This window comes from Bicyclus anynana, chromosome 3, assembly GCF_947172395.1.
Source record: "Bicyclus anynana chromosome 3, ilBicAnyn1.1, whole genome shotgun sequence".
NCBI classification, from domain to species: Eukaryota; Metazoa; Arthropoda; class Insecta; order Lepidoptera; family Nymphalidae; genus Bicyclus; species Bicyclus anynana.
In genome coordinates this window covers 9,631,912-9,651,081 of record NC_069085.1, presented here as the reverse complement: position 1 = coordinate 9,651,081, position 19,170 = coordinate 9,631,912, and the positions used below count along the sequence as shown (strand labels likewise).

Here is a 19,170-nt window from a genome sequence, read left to right as displayed (position 1 = left end):
TTACATTTTATTTTTGCCAATTCTGTACACAATAGAACAATTACCGCCATCTAACCGGTTAATCATAAACAGTTTTATTAGGTATGTAAATTTCATGAACAATCTGAACCCGAACTCTGGTTCAGAAAGGTCAATTTGCGTTCCGTTTCAGTTTATAACGTTCGTTGCAAGCGGGAGCGTTAGGACGTAGGCAATGTTGCCTGAAACTTTTTAAAGTGACTCTGAAATGTGTTCCTTGGTCATAATGATTGTAATAATTACTGTTAGTGTCATTATATTGTGTAAGAGAGTCAAATGCTTTATTTTAAAGTGTATAAAGAAGCTGTTGTATCCGCTTTTACATTTTGGAAGACTGCAAGATAAGGTAAGTAAACCATCATTGCACTTATTTATATTACAACTTAGTTTAGTAAAGTACTTACTTAAATTGTTTGATAATATTTTGACTCTCTATAGGTAATTTATTATTATAAGTACGTCTATATATGTAGTAAGGTTAAATCCTTTGTGCAATTATTACAGCTACATGTACTATATCTACATGAGCTTGTCACCGACTTCATAAAACGCTGAACCGATTTCGATGAAGTTATAGTCCCTGGATGGTTTGTAAATATAAAGCAATCTGTGTGGTACCCTGGTGGTAAAAGGAAGTATTTGGTAACCTCGTAACTTTAATTTTAAGTTTTCGACTTTACTTACCACCATTAAATTAAATCATGACGTAACTTGACGTTTTAAAAGTGCTTGTAAACTAAGCTTAAAAATTGAATTTTTAAACTTGTTGTCAGCGGTCTGATCTTGTTTTTTTAATCATAACTAACAGTCATGTGTAGGGAGGTAGGTCAGAGGCGTCTCTAGCTCACGTAGCGCCCTTTAGTACCTTAGCATGCTGAGCACTGGTCAAATGTAATATGTACAAACTGTCTGTGTAGCAAACTAGCACTTCGTAAGGAGTAACCTATTTGCCTCTCATTGCTCAAACTAGACACATTTATAATTATAAGAAGATCTCAAGATGCTATGCAAACTGGAGTACTTTTTACGTGAGATTACCTACGTTAAGTTATACCGGCGAGTGACGCTGAGACGCCCCTGGGATCACGGCGCCCGGGTGCACCCTTTTTTTTTGTTCTTTACATGTTAGCCCTTGATTACAATCACTCCTGATGGTATGTGATGATGCAATCTGCGATGGAAGCAGACTAACTTGTTAGGAGGAGGATAAAAATCCACATCCCCCTTTCGGTTTCTACACGACATCGTACCGGAACGCTAAATCGCTTGGCGGTACGTCTTTGCCGGTAGGGTCGTAATTAGCCACGCCCGAAGCCAGCCAGACCTGAACCAATTAAGAGGACCTCAATCGGCCCAACCGGGATCGAACGCAGGACCGTCCGTCTTGTTAACCCGCCGCGCACATAACGGCATCACGGAGGTCAGCAAATCGGCTTTTATCCTATCTATACTAATTTGAACGCGTTTGAACGCGCTAATATCAGGAACTACTGGTCCGATTTGAAAAAATCTTTCAGTGTTAGGCTATATATTATCCCCATATCCCTACGGGAACGGGAACCACGCGGGTGAAACTGCGCAGCGTCAGCTAGTGTAGGTATAAAATGGAAACGTAACAGCGGGAATACACGATCAAGTTTACAGTCCAGAGTGCAGCACGCTAAGGGATAGGGGATTTTTGTTCACTGCTCCAATCCCTAAGCGCGCTGCAAAAGACTGGGAAAGGGTTAAACTTGATAGTGGGTAGCTGGCGTAATGGCGGTAAGCTTTATTAATAAGGTAGCCACTAGCCGCGCCCAAATCTTACTACATATGATGAGCGGGTTAGTTCAGATAAACTCACTTATTAGAGGATTTGTCAAAATTACGTCTTCAGTTATTTTAGCCTTTGAATACTCATTTGATGTATGCGCAAAGATTAATTGGGTTTAATTAGAGAATATAACATCAATAGGTAAGGTAAATTAATCTACGAGGCCAACCGAAACGGTCAGTAATTGCTCTAAATTGTGTAAAGTGGTTATTAAACAGGTATCTGCAAAACCATACAAAATGTATGTTTATGATGTGGATGAGCAAATGAGTAGGTGGGCTAGGTTTTTGTGGTGTTTTAATTTTGATTTAAAAAATATGCTCTGCCTCATGATCTAGTGGTTAGTGTGGTTTCAAATCACGAGATCCTGGGTTTGGATCCTTCCTGAGATTTCTTCCATCCATCCATTATCAGTCGATGGACTTCCAAACAAAACGGTCTCGAGACGCCAGCATCCAGCGGTTCCCTGCAACCCGCTTGATGTCTTCGGTCCACCTAGTGGGAGGTTGACCAACGCTGCGCTTTCCGGTGCGGGGTCGCCATTCTAGCACCTTGGGACTCCAACGTCCTTTGTCATCAGCGATAAGTGGCCCGCCCATTGCCATTTCAGCTTCGTGACTCGTTGAGCTATGTTTGGTTTTGTCTGCTGATCTCCTCATTGCTGATTCGATCACGCAGAGAAACTCCAAGCATAGCTCGCTCGGTCGCCCGCTCAATGACTTTAGGCCTTCTAATAAGGCCCATAGTTAGCTAACTATGGGCCTTATTAGATTACTTTTAAGAATTTTTGGTGGTGTTGCATGCCCGTGTCTCGGAGAGTACGATTAGCCATCGGTCCCGATCATTATCATCCGATAGTGGTCGTTAATGTATAATATATTTAACATTATCACGCTGAGCCCACCAACCCGCATTGCAGCAGCGTGGTGAGTCGAAATTCTATATCCCCTCTCCTACAAGAAAGAAGGTCTGACCCTGTAATTGGCCGTTAAAATAAGTAGGTCGATAATAAACAAGAGGCGAATTTACAAGTTTACCGCCATCATTAACAACCAATATTTGGCTCAGTCTTGAGCATGAGTCTCCTCACAGAATGAGAGGGGTTTGGCCTTAGTCCACCACACCAGAGAATTAAGTAAATTTTCAGGTATGCAGGTTTCGTCACGACGTTTTACCTTCACCGTTTGAGACACGTAATATTTAATTTCTCAAAATGCACATAACTGAAAAGTTGAAGGTGCATACACTGTATCGGATTCTAACCTACGCCTACCGAATCGAGGGCAGAGGTCATATCTACTAGGCTGTTACGTGTATAATGTCGTTCATTTACTTCTTTCCTGTAAGCCAAAGCTTTATGGGCGTAATTTGTCGCCTCCACAAATCTGCCGCCCTAGGCTCCAGCCTACTTAGCCTGCTATTAAATCTGCCTATGTAATGAACTAATTTTGATGGAGAACTAATAAATAAATAAATATGTAAAGATATAGGTATTATAAAGATATAGGTATTTAAGGGATAAGTATTACGCGCTAGTACATTCTGTGTCAGAGGTCGGTAGATTAACGAACGAATAAAAATGTAAATTGATCAATTGAATTGTCAAGTTTGTCTATTGATCATGACTATTATGTCAGCCACTGACGATCAAGTAAGCTCACAAGCATGCAGCACTAACGGCTTCACAGCCGATAAAACTGATTGGTAGCGATGTACATGACATCATGCCGATCACGACCAACACTATCAGTTTTATCGGCTCTCAAGCCCTTAGCCACTGCAGGCATGTAAGCTAACTGAGAAGAGGCTAGAAACTCAGTTGCACTTGTTACAGTTGGTTTATTTTGAGTAATTCACTCGTGCGATGTCGGGGGCAATTTTGTATTCCAGTGGGCACTGGCTAGGGCTCTGGAGCGCCGGGAGAGATCTCACCGCCTGTCGTCTAGTCCCGAGTCGCGCGGCTCGCAGTTCGCACGCATGCGTGTTGCGTACTCCCGTTATCCTGTTGCACGTAAATTGTACGCACAAAAATCGAAATGCAACTATTACATTCAACAAGCAATACGTGTCCGAATAATTCGAGATTAATATAAAAATTGTATTTTATAGACGCGATGTAATTTTTTCTATGTATTTTATTGTTTTTTTCGCTCGTATAGTTCGTACTGTGTAGCAATAACAGAAGAATGCCCTGGAGATGTCCGTGGTCGCGCGACCGCAGACCGCTTGTGGTCAGTCCACCTCCGCCGATTGTTCTACCTCAGGTTTGTGGCTGAACTCTAAATATACTATCGTACTTATGAACTTGGATGCGGGTGCCGGTACAATTTATTGCTCATGTTATCGTGTGTATGTAACTTTGCTCTGCAAGATGTGCCGTTTCCACAATAATAACAGTTTGTTTATTACATACATAGGTACTAGTATAGGTACTAGATGACAGAGGGTTAATAAAAGATGTGCCGTTTCCACAATAATAACAGTTTGTTTATACATACATAAACTAATTAATGTTAAATATTTTAATATTTAACATTAATTAGTACTTACCTAAATAAAATTTTATTTCTTTATTAAATGATTTATATTACCTATTAATGGTAATGCATACCCTAGTTAAAGATCTTGTGCACGCCACTGCCTGTAATCTTTAACTACGGAATTTTTCACCGAACAATCTTGCTATACGTATGGTGAGGCAATAGGAACAGCAAGGCACTTGTTGGTTGGATGCAAGGTGCTCCTGGATAGGGGTCTTTACTCACGTCGTCATGATAGAGTACTCCAAATTATACGTGAAGCTATAAGCCTTTCAGTAGCTAGAGCACAAAAAGGATTGACTACAAATAAAAGACAAATTAACTTCGTCAAAGCAGGTTCAATAACTAACTAAATATTCGTCTTTCTCTTTCGTCTTTTACAGTTCGTTGATTATGGTGACATCTCTTGGGCTATCGGGAATGACTTGCTTTTCAGACACGAGCTGCCAGGTTTTATTAGCTAGCTCTATGCAATTTATGATTTTTATTTTTTTAAATGGGCTAATATTGGTACTACAGTATTTTTCACTTAACAGGCAGTTTTACCGCCGAGCTGTACCGAGACGTCTTTGACGATCCCTACGTCCTAAGTTAAAGACCTAAGTCAATAAACTAAAAAATCCTAACTCGAGCTGGATTTTGAAACCAGAAACTCTCTGTTGTAAATCAATTACCAACTTTCGCTATTGTAACCAATTGGTGTACCTGTTGACAAATTAACACAATTAGTACTTAGGCTACGTTTTGTTAAAATTCAAAGACATAATTCCAAAGACATAATGAAATTTATACAAGTAGGTACAACTAGACTTGTAGAATATAGAACCTCCTCGTTTTTAAAAGTCGGTTAAAAATCATAAAATACCATAATACTTTGTACTTATTTGTTATTCGTATCATCAGGATAATCTCGGTCACACAATTCTGTAGATTGGTTTTAATGCATTTAGAGTGTTGTATGCATGTTAATGATTTAACCATAAAACTGTTTTGATTACCCATTAGAGTACTCTGCTCTACAACGCTGTCATGGTGACTAAGTGTTAAGTTATTTTTATCCCACTTCAAAAAAGGAGGTTCCGAATGTAATGAATATTTATGTTCGGTGTTCTTATAGTCGAAACAGTAGTAAAAACTATTATTTTGGTTTAATGGGGGCATTCGTTATTGATTAAGCAACATAATTATTTTTGGGAAAGTAGGAATTATTCTACTAAAAATCTTGCCTAGAATAATTATTTAAAGGTGTTTGATTTTTCCTTGAAAAATATTATTACGGTAAAGTGTCACATACCGTCTACGTCTACACGCAAATTGTTACTGTTTGTTGCTTTTCTAAAAAAGACGACTTTATCATCCTTATATTGACAAGGGTCATAGAGTCGTCGTCTAGAGCAACAAAACAGTCTTATTTTAGTAGAGTACAAATCAAAAACCTACAAAATCCATAATGATAGATTTTGTAGGTTTTTGATTTGTGCATTATGCAGCTATCTAATTTACAGAAATTCAAGAGAATTTTCAAACGTAACTAATCTTAGAGGATAAGCAGCGCTATTCGATAGTATGGAGTGCGCGTCTGATATGTCTGTAAGTATAAGCACCTACTCAGGTATTTACTTAAAGAACTTTTAGATCTTAATAAATTACTACCAAGGCGCGTAAATAGTTACACTTGAAAAGTTTTAATTAAGTAAATACAACATACTGTCTAAAGTTCAACTAAAGTTAGTGAGTATTAAGACTTACAAACCATCGGTATCTACTGTGCCATCGGCGACAATTTTCTATTCTACTCGTATTAGCTAGTTTTTAGTTGGCCGACTTTTTAATTGTGCGTGAATTAGTTGGACAGATGTGCGGACTGTCATCTAAAAGTTGTAAGTAAGCGGGGCTCTTAACATTTTTTTTATAATACAGCCTTTACCCGGGTGATGATCGTTGACGAGAGCGGATCAGCTGGGCCGGGTGCCGCTATCGGTAGAGCGCTCGGCGCAGTTGGGCCGCGGTCGTGTTCTAGGACGCCCGTACCACTTTCATATCTTTCTACGCCGTACGCATCCCGTTGTATCACGTAAAAACGTAATTTTGCCCATAAAACACCAATAACTTGTATTAAAAACTCCGGCTACATCTATGTCTAATAATAAAATATTATAACAATGATTGGAAATGTGGAAAGTGTGAAATGGAGGCGAAATTAACGTATTTGTCCGGTTTTCGAAAATGAATCAAAATGCCTTGGAACTGTTTCTGGGGATACGAATCTCCGCCGGCAGCTTGCCGCGTCAGTGGACCGTTGCAGTTAGCACTTCAGGTAGGTATTTGATTTTCGTCATCGTAGAATATAAATACATCGATTGCTAATACGATGAAGTTATACTTTGTTTACTTACATCCTAGTATACTGCCTGAATCGGTAAATTCGAATTATTAAGTATGAACCAAAAGATAGCAATTCCTTAGATCCCGTACTTATATAAATTTATTTTTAATTTTTTTTCGACTACTTATTTGTTTATGGTCTTAATTTATTTTTCTAAACCACCCCTGTGTTAGGAGTAGCTAAGTAAATATGTACTTGAAAATTATTTAAACCGGTCAAGCCGTTTTTGAATTTTCGAAAGAGATAAAGGATTTTGTACCTACGAAAAATAAAATAGTTTTAGTAAATGTATCAAAATTCAATTTTTCCATTAAGTACTTACTATCAACATACTTACCTACTTATTTCAATATGGTTCACCTTCAGTGTTATGTACATACTCATTTCAATAATAATTGTATGTTATGTACATAACAGAATAACTAGGTAACAGGTGTATATGTACCTACATATTATAATCATACGTACGTACTCTTTGTGTACGTACATAAGTACAACTTACCTACAAAACCTAGTAACTATTAATAAAATTCTTAACCCAACAGCAAGGTTATGGGCCCTTCTATGTATAAAACAATAAAAATATTGATAGGTATTGTAAACGTTGAATTTAGGTCAGTTTTACCGGTTAGTTAGTTCCGTCAGAACTGAAAATTGAGAACTTTCCAATGAACATTTCAGCAATAGCGTATATTTGAAGTTAGGTACTGAAAAGTGAAAAGGCTTTAATGTGTTTGACCTGCAACTTGTGTCTCTTTCAAATGGAATCGTATTAAAATCTGACACAAAAATCGTCATTCTAATTGAATATGCAATTTCGAAAAGGGCACATGTCGGATACTCTGTACATACATCTCACAAATGTAAAATATCTAATAGCTAATAGCACATATTTAGATGAATTTTAAATATATTTTTTTTGAGAAAGAATACACTAAGGAACTTAAGCTAACTTTCTATAATAAATAATTTTAGTAATTTTCGAAGGGTAATTAACACCAAAATGTAACATAATAGTTACTTAGAAATTATACACTGATTTGGAAAATAATTATTTTACCGAATCATTTCACCGCGGCTAGTTGCCTCGACTGGTGACAGAAGAGCTGGCTCATTTTTGCGCTGTCCAACGCGGAAATACAGCCAGTATTCTTGCCACCATTCCACGTGGGCATGATTTGTATAGTTATTAGGATAAGTTAACTTAAGTTCCATTATGTATTCTTTCTCAATAAAAAAAAAAAATATTCGTGTACAGTTTAAATTTTCAGACATGTGCCCATTTCGAAATTGCATATTCAGTTAATTTCATGACAATATGGGGCTATTTAAAAATTTTACTTTTAACTTGTAAGTATTCCGATGTGAATGAATACCGTGATTTAACCGTGAGGCTAAACCGCTTATGTCCTAAAATGTTAGTTCATTGTTAAACGCTGAACATGTGAAAGGATATCCCAGTTTTCCCACATGCCGCCAGCTCCCGGCACTAACGAAGCCAATGACGGATAATTGATCGGCCGCGCTCCTAAACGGGTAGAGCCGGATACGTTCCTTCAATTGACTCGGAGGATAATTTTCCGATTATTGTGTATGTCCATCATCGGTATCTTCCTTCTGAACGTGGTACATTAAAAGTTGTTTAATAAGGAGACCGAACATTTAAGACCCAGCACGTTAGTGAAAAAATCTTAAGTAGGATTAACTAGTAAGTACCTACTCAGACAAAATAAAAAAAAAGTAGAATTCAAAATTCATTTATTTCTATAAAACGCTGTTTAAACATTGTAATCAAATCAAATCCAATTCGCAAAGGAAAGGGGCTTGTTCACTCATCATGACTCACCATGCTGTTCCAATGCTGGTTAGCTGGTTTCGGGTGTTTTGACCAGTACCACTATCATACTAATGACACAGAAAACATATGTACAAGTACTCGGACCGACGATTTAACGTGCTCTCCCAGTGGCACCACAGAATAAAAACGCTAAATCTAACGCTTTGCCACCACCAATTTTCTAACTCTGGTATTGCTACTGAGATTCTATTTGAATATTCGTATAATTTTTTTTAGAGTGGTACATTTTTCTAAATTTACCTACCCCTTTTAAAAAGTTACGGTATTTTGTGACCCTAAATAAATGTGATAATATGAATGAGAAAAATGCATCATTGAATCGCATTATCAACAAAAGTAACCCGCGGGTTATCACGAGTGCATTTATCGCAGACTACGAGGTATCTATATTCTGTACATATCTTTTACATAATCAATCATTATTAGATTTAATTACAATGGCCTTATGTAATGGTATAATACAAATAAATAAATTTGTGTCTGTTTTTTGTATACTTAAATACCACTAAATGCATACTGTATACCTAGTTAATAGACGGAGAGCCCGTGAAGCCCAGACCTTCGTCATTTTATAAAAGCTAAAGTTTGTCAGCTCATCATGAAATGATACCCCCATTCGCCAGACACTTGGCTTCATCTCTTCTAAGCCACCACGTTCCAAACTCAATATTTGGCTACCGTACTTATTTATGGTAGGAGCAAGAGCTGACAAACTTTCAGCTTTTGTAAAATGATGAAGGTCTGAGGTTCACGGGCTCTTAGTCTATAAGTATTCGATAGAACAATTTTCATTGTCTGTCTATCTGTTCTTTCGATCTCTAAAATTACTGAACCGATTTTGCCATACTACATATATTACTGGGAAATAGCTGATGTCATAAGGATTGCTTAACTCTTATTTAACGGACGAAGACGTGTGTAACAGTTAGTTTTTATATAAAACAATAGCTGACACACTGAATAACACTTAAAAAAACAACTAAAACTACTTACGTTCGCAAGCTGAAATTTTGAAACTATTGTACTAAGTACTTGTAGTTTCTTTTTGACACTACCACTAATTAAGAAAGTAACGGAATGTTAAAAACTAGTTAAGAAACGTCTGTTCATAGATGTTCAGAGTTGTCCTCATGGACGAAGTTGCCATCTGATAGTGTTCAATATCTCCATAGTTATTTATCTACTTAAAAAATATAACAGGCATTTCAAAATTTCCTAACATATTCATAACTAGCGGGCGCCCGCTTCTTTGTCCGCGAGGAATTCACTTTTACATTAATCCCGCGGGAACCATGGATTTTTCCTAGATGAAAAGTAGCCTGTGTTAATCCTGAGTATCTATTTTCATTCCAAATTTCAGCCAAATGGCCGCAAAATTGACAGAGTTTCATACTAACTTTCATTTCCTATTTTATCCCCTTGGGGGTAGAATTGGTCAAAATCCTTTTTTAGCGGATGCCTACGTCATAACATCTATCTATATGTCGAATTTCAACCCGATCCGTCCAGTGGTTTGGGCTGGGTGTTGATAGATTACTATGTTAGTCAGTCACCTTTGAGTTTTATATATTTAGATAATCATTTAAAATATTTACATTAAAATTGTGATTATTTTATCTATGTCTTTACTTACACTATGTTATCTTAAATACTTGTTAATTTTTAATTACTTTTTAATTACACGGATACTTTAATGTTATAAACCTTTACTTAACGATAACTAGGTAACAGTCGGAGGAAACGAAAAGAAATGTATCTATAGATAAGTACTATTAGAATAGCGTAGTAATAAATACAACAGAATACATTATAGTACCTATAGCAGTCGTTGTCAACCCATATTCGGCTCACTGCTGAGTTCGAGTCCCTTCTCAAAATGAGAGGGGTTAGGCATTGGCCTATATAGCCATTGGCCTATATGTATATTGGGCTATAGAACCATTGGGCTCTGGCCATTGGACACGTGGTATTTAATTTCATAAAATGCACTCAACTGAAAAGTTGGATTTGCATTCCCCGGACAGGATTCGAACCCACACCCTTCGGAGGCAGAGGTAATATTCACTGGGCTAACACGGCACTCCTACAACATACATACGTTATATTAAAAAGTACGTAAATAAATCTCAACTCGAATAAATCACACTCAAAAACAGCTTATGTTTCAGTATCTAAAATAGCTTCTCAATGCATATAAGGTTCTGCTCCTATGCAAATAATATGAAGTAGATGTTGTGTTGTTGTTCTATGGTGTGTGTCGTCATAAGTTTGCCTTGGTAAGTGGAGTTAACGGTAGAATGCTAATGTGGCGATGCGCGTCCGCAGTCCACATGGCTCGCACAAGAGCCGAAGTTCCCAAATAGTTGCGCAAGAACAAGTGCACCGCCCACGGGGCTGGTCGGCGCCGCTGCCACCCGCCGACGCTGCAGCGAGCCAAGTTCACTGTCACCCAATACAAACCTCGTACAATGTACTACAAGAGCGTGTGAACGGTCTAATGCTAGCATTTGAACAAACATTTTTGTTATTAACTAAAAATTATAAAACATGATTTTAAACTCGTGTGTGTATGAGTTATAAAGAGTTACTTAGAACTTTAATACCTAAATGAGATATTTTATTGATTACAATTTTCTGGAATTTCAAGCATTTGAATAGCAACGACTTCAAAAATAGGTTACTTACCTCACTATCACAATACTTATTTATCACAATATACATATGAAGTATGTATTTATTTATATAAAACCCTAAAAGAGTAGAAATGCATGGAGCAATAGAGAAGCGTTAAGGAGTATGCTGAGTGCTCGTATATTAATAAATTCTTTTCTCATAATTACCTATTATGTGTAGATTGTAGTGAGGATGCTTCCCCAGGAAGGACGTATCATCTTGAGTTAAGTTTGTTAGTATCTGATAAAGCATTATTACGGGCTAGTACCTAGCGTAGATGGAATTCATTTCTATATACCTAATGAAAGCATCGCTAACTGACTGATATGTCACAGCCCAAACAACTATTTTACACAATAGTCTAGCACTAAGAAATATTTTTGGGGCGTAAAAAAATTTATGAAAATTTATAATTTCAAATAAAACGCGAATAAAAATATAATTTAAAATACGCGAGAAGTCACATGTTGCAGCTGTTCTAATTCTTTACTTAATAATGAAGTTTTAGAGTTTTCCGAATAACAACATGTGTCATTTTAAAAATTGTAAAAACACACGTCGGAATTTCGTTGATTCGCTCTTATCTCGCAGTCCACACTCATTACTGGACGCATCTGTGATTAGAAAACATTGTGGCGTTTTTAGGTCAAAAAGCAGTTATTGTCTTTGACCTTTATGCAAAATGGGGTATGGATTAGTATTCATAGACGTTGCTTGTTTTTCCAACGACGCAGTCATAATACGCATATAATAAGCGTTTCAATGACTTATTCTCATTGGAAAGCAGTAACGCGTTTAAGTTTTTATGAATGAATGAATCCGTATAATCTGTAGTCATTGTTTATATATCCACGTATGCGTTGTGTTGTCTGTGGTGTTATGAAGCATGTCATGTGAGGTTGCGCGTGCGCTGAGTGCATCAGTGCAGTGTTTCACAAAAGGCCTTTCAATGGCGGTGCTTTTGACGTCTCCATTTAATTAGCCAATGCGGGCACAGTCTTATGTTATCCTACAAAGATGATATGTATAATTATGATTGTGTGTATTAAACCGTCATTTAGTTTGTTGTGATAGTTCGTAATATTCGATTCCTAAAAATTAGCAATTATGAGTTATGGTACATAGATAATATTTATTGATCGTTGTGGTACATAGTATTAACTAAGGAAACTTAAGGAATAAATAGGTAGACTATCAAAATCGAAATTGTCTTCTGGAAACGTTTTATGTATGTTTTAACATTATAAAGCGCGTTATCATTTGAGTCCTCGGGCCATCAATTATTTTCGTTTGTAGGTAACTAAATCTATTTAAGACCTACTAGTCAGCTAGATAATAGGATGGCTTGTAGGCGGACTTGTTTAGTGGGGCCATTAATAGCAAGTTATGATACACATAGGGAAATGACTGATGGTGCGACAACTCATTTGATAACGCATAAGGTACTATAGTTTGAAGCTTTTACAAGTGTTTGAAGATTGCAAATTACAATACGATTTATATAGTTACTATTTGTACCTGTTTATTTTTTATTGTTCGACGTTGTTTCAGTTATAAAATTGCTCAGTCATTGTTACGCGATCCTGTTTGTATAGGTACTTGTGTACATACTTAAGTTAGTATTGTCATTTGTTATAGTACTTGTACATATGTTTTATGTGGTATTGTATATTAATACACCAAAATAATACCTATTGTGAACAGCTTAAATGAAGTTAGTAAGTTATTTAAGCACTTATATTACTCACTCACTCAATAATTGTATCGTGCAAGCTACACATTTACCTTTATTACGAACATTCTATTGATAACAATGAATTGTGGGTAGTGGTACGGTTCAGGCATGTCGGTTTCTTTGAGAGAGGATATACATGGGATATACGATGATTTATGGCACATTCCTTTGGGGAGTGAGCCTTCGAAGTTCCAATGGCGCGCTTGTGTCGATGTGAATGAGATTAACTCCCGGTTTCTGAGATGCTGGTCAAATTAACTATTAAACTAAATCGCAGTTTACCAATGAGACAATATATTAGCATTCCATGGATTAGCAAAACATTTGAACCAAAACTTTTCTGATATTTTTCTGAATAGTTTTTAAAAAAGGTACTTACATAGTACTTACTAATAATAACAATAACAGAAACCTCAACAGCTCAACTTTTCTAAACTGAATTCTAGGTTGAAGCCACAGGTTCATCTAATCGTCCCACTTTAAACACAAGGTTTTTACAAACTTAGTGAAAGGAGGTTAATAAAAAATATTGTTCGAAATAAAAATACGCGTACCCAACCTAAGGTTAACTTACTAATTACTTAAACAGGCAATTAATTGAACTTGAAACCTAGATATTTTTTTAGGGTCCATTTCATTCCAGTGCAGTTCCAGTCCAGGTGGAGTTCCACTTGAGAGCGTTGTCACAAATTCAAATCGAAAATAAAAATCTGGGCATAATAACATGACAAAATAGATCTAGCCATGATTAACGAATAAATTAATAATTCGCTGAATAATGATCGACTTCTCAGGAACTGAGAGCAACTCACGTTCGTTTAACGATTGACGAACCCTTTTGTCTCACCACTCAAACAATAACCTATTTGTATACTTTTGTTGTAAATAGATGTTATTAGTCGCGATCAGGCTTTGTAGGTCTTTGTACGTAGGATGGTCATTGAATAAAACAAAATATGTATACTTAAAATACTTACAAAAGTAACTAAATAGAAGGAGTGATACAGAATAATAAAATAGTGCAAAGTACATTGTCGCGTTGGCGCCAGATAAATAGGTATAATATAGTATTGTGGTTTTAATCTATTTAGTTTTTATTATTATATTGAATGTTAAACCGCATTGTCTGTTTTTTGTTACATTAGTATTTACGCCGGTTTTAATGATATAATGATATTATACTGGTAGCTATAGGTATCTTTACGATTTTTCTTATTGAGAGAAGAAATAGGTACATAAGTTCTCATAACGATTTCTATGGGCATTCAAATGTCTGAATTTATATGGTCGTATACACTTACATTAAGAACCTGAGCCACTTTGGCTATTCGCCACTAATGTTAGAGAGCCTTATTTGAAAATACTATTGCTTGTAGATATAAATACAGTAAGATACCATAGAGTGCTAATAGATAAAGTGGATAAAAAATAAGCTCTTAAAAGATATCTTTATAATGTGGTAGAAAGTAAACGCCAAAGTTTATCCATAGGGTCTTAAGAAGAAGAAGAAGAAGAAGAAAAACTTTATTGCACACAAAAATACAATTATAAATTAAAACAATAAAAAGATAAATTAAACATAGCTCGCAAAGGCGGCCTTATTACTAAAAGTAATCTCTACTAGGCAACCCCTGACGAGAGAACTTGCGAAAGAAAGAGTGGGAAGGTGCAATGGTATATGTAATTATATATATAAATAATTAAATAAATATAATATATACGTAAATATAATATTAAAATTTACATATGTATTACATAATATATTACAACTAAAAAAATATAATATATAACTACATAAATAATAAATACCTCGAAAAATAAAATTTTAATTCAACGACAAATGGCAAGTGTGACAAATGCAATTACTGTAAATTTTGCGGTCTTAAATAATTTTCAAAAATAAATTGTACTTAAATATAAATTAATTGGTACCTCTGAGTCTGAATATTTTTTTTTCATTCACATTTTAAGCATTACTTTATTGTACCAAATTATTGCTTAAGGACTTATGGTCTGCGGTGTGATTAATAATGAATTGATATTTTATAGTCCGTTAACTATGTATCGAAAGTGATAATGTTAACTATAATTATAAAAAACATACCTGAGCAATACATACAACTGGTTTTTCCTCTCTACGTTTTTCCTAGCCTTAATAAATATTGGTAGGTAGGTAGGCATTAGGTGTTATCATAATAAAAAGTAATAACCAGTAGTCGGTTAAGATCTAAATTGATTTAATACCATAGCAGACCCCCTGCGTGGAATCACGTCTTATTCATATGTACTCATAAAGAGCTTTGTCGCTTACCAAAAAAGCTTACAATATGAGCCAAAGATTTATTGTTACATTACTACGAACATATGCTCGCTATCTCAACGTTATCATCGTGTTTTACGCCTGAAAGACGGATTTTTGACGGCCTCCGTGGCGCAGTGGTATGCGCGGTGGATTTACAAGACGGAGGACCTGGGTTCGATCCCCGGCTGGGCCGATTGAGGTTTTCTTAATTTTTCCAGGTCTGGCTGGTGGGAGGCTTCGGCCGTGGCTAGTTACCACCCTACCGACAAAGACGTACCTCCAAGCGATTTAGCGTTCCGGTACGATGTCGTGTAGAAACCGAAAGGGGTGTGGATTTTCATCCTCCTCCTAACAAGTTAACCCGCTTCCATCTTAGACTCCATCATCACTTACCATCAGGTGTGATTGTAGTCAAGGGCTAACTTGTAAAGAATAAAAAAAAAAGAAAGTAATGACGTAACCATTTTGAAATTAATCTGAGATTGATGCGTGATGATGCAAATTTTTAAGTCGATCTTTTCTTTTAATGCGTTTTACAGCATATTTACGATGTTTGGTCTGAATCATCATCATCATTATCAACCCATATTCGGCTCACTGCTGAGCTCGAGTGTCTTGTCAAATTGAGAGGGGTTAGGCCAATAGTCCACCATGCTGGCCCAATGCGGATTGGTAGACTTTACACACGCAGAGAATCAAGAAAATTTTCTTCAATTCAAGGTTTCCTCGCGATGTTTTCCTTCACCGTTTTAAACACGTGATATTTAATTTGAAAAGTTGAATGTGCATGCCCCGGACCGGATTTGAACTCACACCCTCCGAAATCGGAGGCAGAGGTCATATCCACTGGGCTATCACGGCCTGAATGAAGGTTGGATACATTGGATTTTCATAAATATTTGCTATGTTAATCTAATTGAGATTACAACTTGCATAAATGTTTGCTATGTATGAGTTGCAATTTGCTTCATTATAATGTTTTAATCAAAATCTGAAGGTCTAGGAATTACCTATACTTAAATGAATTGATTTGCCTAAACCACCAAAAATCTTGTACGGAATTAATATTTGAACATCTGACATCATTCATTACAAGACTAAAGACTTTAATCTTAATATATGTAAGTACAATATAGAAACATGTGGAGACAATGTACCTACTAACATACTATTATTACTTGTGTCACAGATAACATATGTACAAGTAAATAAAAACTATAAAAACTTCCTTAGAAAATATTATTTCAATTTCCAATACTTACAATGATAACTTTTTTAATTTAAAGGCACTTGCACAATGTATGAAAATCTTTGAACGCGATACAAATGTACCCGTGTATTTGTATTTCTCGATAAATCTTTTTGTAACCTCAATAGAAAACAATAAAAAAAAACACATCAAACACTGATTCAACAAACACTGACCCCTTTTTTCTAGGTTCAGGTACGTGTGTGAATGTGCGTGCTATTTTCCGATCTAAATGCGTAATTGTTATTGCCACCGGATGTTGCATGGTACAGGAACTGCCTAAAGCGAGTCGAGAGTCGAGTGTTGACCGGAAGTCGAGAGGGGCACCGCGCAGCTCGCAGGTACTTAGCGATGCTTCTAATGAACACAACAGGAGCGGCGTTGTTTCATTATGAGTAATGCGTTATGAATATTATTTAACTTTACTAACTAACATTAATTTACATCGCATTTAATTATTTGCACTGATTTAAAAAAACGTTTGATTTTTGAAAAAATAGAAATGTGGGATAGTTTTTAACTTTATCGCCTAACTAGCTGACGCCCGCCCTTAGACCTCCTTAATCCGGATTATCTCTCTATCACAAAATCCGTTTTTAGCGGACACCTACCAACTATAAACTGCCTCTCTGCCAAATTTTGTTTTACTCCAGTGATTTTGTAATAAGATGCCTTTCACTTGGCGCTATTTACCGGAAAATATTGTTCGCAATCAAGAATTTTGATTTGATGTGATTTGATATTACGATACGAGAAATACCGACTTTACGCAGCACTAAAGAATACTTGTGTTGCCTAGGGGAATTTACTTATTAGCATAATTTACTATTACAGCAAGCGATCGAAATTTCAAGCATGAGCAAGCTCGAGATTAAGCTCGTAATTGAAGCTTAAAATAGAGGTAAACCGTATAAATTACATTGGGATAGTTTTGTTACGCAATTCTATTCATGGTACGTAATTATGTATAATATTACCGAGTTGTATTTAGTTACATCGCTGAAATTTTAACTGCGGCCACAAAACATGGTGTTTGCAAAAAAATATCACGCTTCGCGTAACATGCGCACCAGCTGGCTGCTTTTGCTTCGCCGACGAACAAAACCTGCTTTCAACCACCACAAAATACAGACATTCCAGAAGTTTTCTCGAACAACGATATGTTATACTATTAGATATGTTATGTACCCACAAAATCATCGCAAGAAGTGATCCGAACTCAGCTACTCTATTGAGCGCACATTGTGTTTACTTACATTATATATTTACTAGCGGACGCCCGCGACTTCGTCCGCGTAAATTTCGATTCTACTACCCCTACCCTACCCTACCACTACCTCAACCCCACCCAACCCCTACATTTACCCTACCCCTACCCTACCCTACCCTACCCCTACCCCCACCCTACCCCTACCCTACTCCTACCCCCACCCTACCCCTACCCTAAACCAAACCTACTCCTACCCTACCCCTACCTTACCTACACCCTACCCCCATCCTACCCCTACCCCCATCCTACCCCTACCCTCCCCGTACCCTATCCCTTTCCTACCCCTATCTCACGCCTATCCTACCCCTACCCTACCACTTCCCTATCCTACTCGTACCTCTACTCTACCACTACCCTAACTCTACCCCTACCCTACCACTACCCTAAACCCGGCCCTAAAACTACCCTACCCCTACACTACCCCTACGCTTCCCTACCTGTACCCTACCCTAAACTGTAACTTCTCTATCTTACTCCTACCTTTAGCAAAATCGGTCCCGTCCTTCGAGAGTGATGGTATGACCAAGAGAAATAGAGACTTCTATGCTAATAATATAAAGAGGTAAAGTTCGTGTGGTTGTAGGAGGTAATCTCTGGATCTACTGGACCGATTTGGAAAATTGTTTTAGCAATAAAAAGCAACATTATTTGCGTGTGTCATAGGCTATGTTTGATCCCCATATTCACACGGGAACGGGAACTACGTAAATGAAAGCGCCGGGCGTCATATAGCGGAATTTCTGCGTCTTTTAGAAATTTTGTATTATCTCCGAAACTATTTAAGTAATTAACATGCTGTAAAGGGCAAATCTTATCTCCATAATATCCTTGTGATTATTAAATAATTTATTTTAATAAGGATTAAAGTTTAGTTGTATAAATAATGACGTAAACCTAAGTATATAAAATTAATAATGTTTAAAACACAAAAGGTACTATATCTGCTAATATATAGAAGATAGATATATGGTGTCGCGGACTTTTTTGTAGAACTTTTAAAGATACATAAAGTCTCCGTACATTAATTTCAATTTTACACAATAGTTAAGGCAGCGCATGCGAATAAGTCTGTTTAAGAGGATTTTCAGTCCGACCTGTATGACAAAAACTGTGATAACTCGGCTAATATATATGATACCAATATAAAATATAGCCTATAGCACTCCCCGATAATGTAGCATTCTACTGGTGAAAGAATTTTTAAAATCGGACCAGTAGTTCCGAAGATTACCCCATTTAAAAAATGTGACAAACTTACAAACTTACAAACTTTACCTCTTTATAATATTAGTATAGAAGTATAGATGTACAGAGTGTTGCGGAGTA

The 19,170-nt window shown here is 36.6% G+C and overlaps 1 protein-coding gene across 2 annotated transcripts in view; it reads left to right on the top strand.

Annotated features, from left to right (window-relative positions):
• The first annotated feature begins 3,821 nt into the window (after positions 1–3,821).
• The window catches only part of LOC112044096 (tensin-1), a 193,199-nt gene continuing 177,850 nt past the window's right edge, over positions 3,822–19,170 (top strand). The window contains exon 1 of one of the 2 annotated variants that reach the window (XM_052890502.1): positions 3,822–4,095. In XM_052890502.1, coding sequence (XP_052746462.1) covers positions 4,018–4,095 — 78 coding nt within the window. In that variant the 5' untranslated portion in view covers positions 3,822–4,017. Of the gene's footprint in view, positions 4,096–6,360; positions 6,689–19,170 lie in introns of those variants that run through there. The other variant, XM_052890498.1, reaches the window with a different exon arrangement.